This window comes from Cherax quadricarinatus, chromosome 30 (genome assembly GCF_038502225.1).
Source record: "Cherax quadricarinatus isolate ZL_2023a chromosome 30, ASM3850222v1, whole genome shotgun sequence".
NCBI lineage: Eukaryota > Metazoa > Arthropoda > Malacostraca > Decapoda > Parastacidae > Cherax > Cherax quadricarinatus.
Genome location: NC_091321.1, coordinates 19,324,559 through 19,329,842, shown reverse-complemented (window position 1 = coordinate 19,329,842; position 5,284 = coordinate 19,324,559). Strand labels below are relative to the sequence as shown.

Below are 5,284 nucleotides of genomic sequence, written 5' to 3'. Positions count from 1 at the left end.
AGAGCGCTTCAGCATTAATGAACCACCACTCCCATGAGGTAAATAGTTTCACAATACAACGGTTTCACCAGTTAAAAAAAAACAATTTTCGGAATGCCTTTTCAAATGTAATTTGCCAGTTACATGAAAGCATTCACATTTGAACTGTTTTAATATACACAAGTTACTTTTAATTTTATTAAAAACCCCAGTGTACCTCAATATTTTCTCATTTATTACCAGTTACTGTAAACTACATACTATCTCATCACGGTAAAATAGTATATAAAATATATTACTTTTTAGGGGGTTGATACAAAATGGAGTTAGGGCAAGGGAATGTCTATTATTTTCCATAAATGAGAGAGAGAGAGAGAGAGAGAGAGAGAGAGAGAGAGAGAGAGAGAAAGAAAGAGAGGTCATTACATACAAACCTGGTAGGGTGCTGCCAAATGTACGACAGCATGCTCTTTATATCCTGTTGAAGACGTGTCTAAACATTCAGCTTTATATTTTAAATCAACTCCTTTAAAATGGCATAAGAAAAAAAATCTATATAACGCAGCAAGCCTATTGTGACATGCTAGTCAGATATCCCTTACACCCAGACACTCCATGTATCTGCAAACATTATTCTTTCAGTTACACTTAGTATTTTGTTCCACTAATCTTCCACTACTGCCTAACCAGTGCCTTCTTATATTGGTTTTATATTTGAATTTATCTAATTAGTCCTTGTTTAGTGTTGTCTTCATTTTCACAACTTTATTTATATTGTTTTTAATTATGTTGGAAAATTCAGTTATATAGTATCCAGTCATTATAATCATGGGGAAAAAATGCTGAACCCATATAGGTTATTTAGTGCTTGGGAAATGGGAGGCAAGCAGGATTCATCCTATGAAGGGGAGCTCTTAATTTCCTGGATCAAGAGCACTTTAGCATTAAGGTACCCTTCATTTCATTGCTCCTACAGAAGCATTAAACCTTTAAGTGTCATGTAGTGCCTAGGAAACGAAAGAGAAGGGTACCCTAAACCTCTTGGATCAAAAGCACTCCAAAAGTATCAAGGCACACAACTTGAATTAAACATTATTTAACCTTACAAAAAAAAAAAACAAGGATATGTAGGGTAACTGAAAATTTTAAGTTTTTATTAACACAAAAGTATGTAATGAAAATAAATTTTTTCACTACTATAGAACTTTGTTAAATAACGTGAATTCCTTTGTATTTGAGGCTGTGTAAGGCATATATATATAAGGCTTAGTGAGGAATGGTCGCCGGGTCGCCATCTGGAGAAGACCCGGGCTGAAAGTACCGGCGAATCTAATGAATGAATGAAGTGAGGAATGGTGAGAATGAAGTACGATTACGTATAATTATAGCTTAAGTGATTCGGTAGTGAAAATATATTTGTTTAGCTGTAAACCGTTTTGATTATTGAGTACAAGGAGTGGTGGTGGCAACAACATAAAAATGCCAGGCTAGAGAACTGTGGAGCCTAGAGGGCCAGAGCTGATGTCTTAGTGGCAGCGGGAATGACAGCCAAGCGAGTCCAGGCGGGTATTGTGGGCAGGACAGGCAAGGAAGGTTTGGTATTGGGGAGATGGATGTGTGTGGGAGCAGTGCCCAGGTTATAGTACTGGTGCTCCAGGTGATCTTCAAGCACTTTCACCAGCCGAAAACCCTGCTGACACTCCCCCAGCTGTGCTCCCACCGCCGACGTAACAACTTCCTCCATATCCTTGTAGAAGCCTCCGGCGTTACGGTGGTAGTGGCCGCAGAAGATGTAGCGAACGCCGGCGTCGTAGAACCTGTCAAGCATGGTCTGCCGAAGGGCGGGGGCCATGTTGAAGTACTCCTTCTCCTCCTCCGGGCTGGTCAGGAAGAATGGGATGTGCTGGAAAACAATGGCATGTTGAGGCTTCTCCCTCCTCACTACTTCCAGCTGCTGGTCCAACCACGCCTCTTGTTCCGCCGCCAGGTCTTCACACTGCGAGGAGTCTTCGTAGTACTGCGTGTTGACCACAATAAAGAACACGCCGCCGCACCAGAAGCTGAAGAAATCATCGCCGAAGGAGGATCTGTAACTGCCGACGGTATCTGGAGTGGGAGTGTTACCTATATCGTGGTTACCGCACACACACACCAGCGGTATCTTTAGTCCAGCGAACACCTTTTTGAAATCTACCTCCTGCTGGAGACGGATCTCAGGTTCAGTGTGTGGCCAGGCGTCCAGTAGGTCTCCGCACACAACCAAGAACTTTGGGGCAGGGTACATGGCGTTGATGTCTTTGACCATCTGCTTAGACCACGCGATCTCCTGGTCCCACCCATATACCTCCTTTTGTTCCATGTATTTCTCCTGCATCCCAAACTGCGTATCCGCTGCCTGGATGAAGAAGAATGGCTCGGTCCATCGTTTCTCATCGCCGTAGTAGAAGGGCAAGAACTGTCGGTTCTGGGACAGAACGAAAAAATGCTCCCCCATGATTGTAGAATCTTTCACCGGGATTACGTATTTAGGTTGAACTTTGATGAGGTACTGGCTGATGTGAATCTCGGGACGATGGAGATGACTGTTATCACTGTTCAAGTGCTACTTACATAAGTAGACTTGCCATGATGATAAAGATGATTAACACAGGTTACGATGGGGCGTGTTGCTACGTCCAGCTATGGCATGGTCCCGAGAAAAACCGAGAAGTGATACTGATGATAGCCATAATAAAGATATTAAAAGTTGGATGATGAATTCCCACTCAAAAACCTTTCCTATTGTGAGAGGTAGCGCTGCTCTGTGTGATCTGCTGGGCGGCAGTACGCTCGCGATTTAAATAGTGGAGGTGTGACACGTAGAGCAGCCCAGCCTCTTTCTAGACCAATGACAAGCTGACCAACCACTCACTGGACCAATAAGCGCCGCGCCTGTGTGACGTCACTGCTGGTGTTCTGCAATTTTCATGCAATCGACCAATGAGCGTCGAGTGTGTGACGTCACTACTTGTGTGTTGATAATTTCATTCACTTATCCCGATGATCTATTGCCGACGTCGGAATCGAGATGTACAATCCATAGAGTTCTCCAGAGGCGTATTCGTTCCAGTTATTCTGATAATATTTCTTGACATACAGGCGATATACCTGTCGGTTGTATATATCCGTTGTAGGCAACAAGCGCTCAGAACGAAAAACTCGGCCGATAAGCTTCGTTATCTTAAGATTCGAACAAGTACATCGAGTTTGTTGTGATGCTTTCGTTAGTCGGGTGAATGACGCAACTCTTTGGTACAACATCTAGTACGAACCATTATTGATAAGGATATTTCTGATATTTCAAATATTATGTATTGCTGGCTTTCCAGATTGTTAATTGGCTGATGAAGTTACCTGAAGTAGATAAGGAATCTTTGGTTTTTGTGGGTAGCATTCTCCATAAGTTACTTTAATGGATAGAGGTTTGAATAGTGTATACTTATAAGAGATGGGAGGTGGAATGCATGTGGCAGTGTGGCAACGGTGACACCAACTGTGTTGGGGTTATTGAACGCAACTGCCTCGAACTGCGTCGTAGAATTTCCCCAACCTTTCAGATATTTTATTTTTGATATCACTGCGCGTTTGAGTACTTTATTTCTTTCACTTGTGGCCACTGGTGTATAATATGCTTTAGCTGATAACTGCTAGCGATTTGAACTAATACTAATCATGGGAAGCGCTAAACCCGTAGGGATTATACAGTGCCTATGGGGGGATGGAAGGTATTCAGACTTAATTTGGGGAACTGGAACACAAATCAAGTTCCCAGATCAAGAGCCCCTCACCAGCATCAAGGAACCTTCCCTGAGGGGTAGCGATTTAAAGCTTTTGCAGATATACGAGACAAAGTCTGATGTAGGCCCCGTCATACAAGCCTAGTGCAAGCTTATTAAACTTAATATAATAGTGAGGATATTATTATTATTATAATCAAGGGGGAAGCGCTAAACCCGGAGGATTATACAGCGCCTGGGGGGGGATGTGGAAGGCATTCAGGATTAATTCGGGGAACTGGAGCACAGATCCATTTCCCTAAATCAAGAGCCCCTCACCAACATCAAGGAACCTTCCTTGAGGGGAATAGTGAGGATAACTTTCTTGTTCAACTGTTTCACCTGATTGTCCTAAATTTCCTCTTGAACTGTTTGCATATATCTTGAAATGTCGTATATACGTAGAATTTGCCTAGAAGGATTAGTACCAAACTTGCACACGAAAATCACCCCTATGAAAGCAAAAGACTCGGCAGGAGATGCAACATTCCCCCAATGAAAAGCAGGGGCGCCACGAGTACACAGAGAGACAACACAGTAAGTGTCAGGGCCCAAGACTGTTGATCTGCCTCCCAGCATACATATGGGGGATTATCAATAGACCCCTGGCTGTCTTCAATAAGGCACTGAACAGGCGCCTAGAGTCAGTACCTGATCAGCCGGGCTGTAGTTCGTACGTCAGTTTGCGCTCGGCCAGCAGTAACAGCCTGGTTGTTCAGACCCTTATCCACCACGAGGCCTGGTCTCAGACCGAGCCGCGGGGGCGTTGATCCCCGAAACCCTCTCTAGGTAAGTTTTTTTCACGGTGACTGGTGTTGTATGCTTGTGAAATATTTTATACCTTAACTTCTACCACTTGAGTATAGCCGTATATTTACTGAAACAGTCATATAGAGTATTGCATATACCGTCACTTTGTTCTGAATATCACAGTCACCTTTCCATGACTATATGACCCTTATGGTCATATAATAATCCATAATTGTATAAACTCTTAGAAAGTTTGTTATATTTGTATATGTTCTATCTAGGCTGGAATATTGCTGCACTCTAACAGCACCTTTCAAGGCAGGTGAAATTGCCGACCTAGAAAATGTACAGAGAACTTTCACGGCCCGCATAACGGAGATAAAACACCTCAATTACTGGGAGCGCTTGAGGTTTCTAAACCTGTATTCCCTGGAACGCAGGAGGGAGAGATACATGATTATATACACCTGGAAAATCCTAGAGGGACTAGTACCGAACTTGCACACGAAAATCACTCACTACGAAAGCAAAAGACTTGGCAGACGATGCACCATCCCCCCAATGAAAAGCAGGGGTGTCACTAGCACGTTAAGAGACCATACAATAAGTGTCAGGGGCCCGAGACTGTTCAACTGCCTCCCAGCATACATAAGGGGGATTACCAACAGACCCCTGGCAGTCTTCAAGCTGGCACTGGACAATCACCTAAAGTCAGTTCCTGATCAGCCGGGCTGTGGCTC

General features: G+C 43.5%; 1 protein-coding gene across 1 annotated transcript; it reads right to left on the bottom strand.

Annotated features, from left to right (window-relative positions):
* Positions 1-1,119: 1,119 nt before the first annotated feature.
* LOC128692752 (serine/threonine-protein phosphatase CPPED1) lies at positions 1,120-2,808 on the bottom strand. The gene has a single exon (XM_053782090.2). It carries the CDS (start codon positions 2,471-2,473, stop codon positions 1,484-1,486), a length of 990 nt encoding a protein of 329 aa, XP_053638065.1. The 5' UTR covers positions 2,474-2,808; the 3' UTR covers positions 1,120-1,483.
* Between the last annotated feature and the right edge of the window lie 2,476 nt (positions 2,809-5,284).

Bases quoted from the DNA above. Each gene is read 5' to 3' on its own strand.
- LOC128692752 (XM_053782090.2), bottom strand. From the start codon at position 2,473: ATGGGGGAGCATTTTTTCGTTCTGTCCCAGAACCGACAGTTCTTGCCC.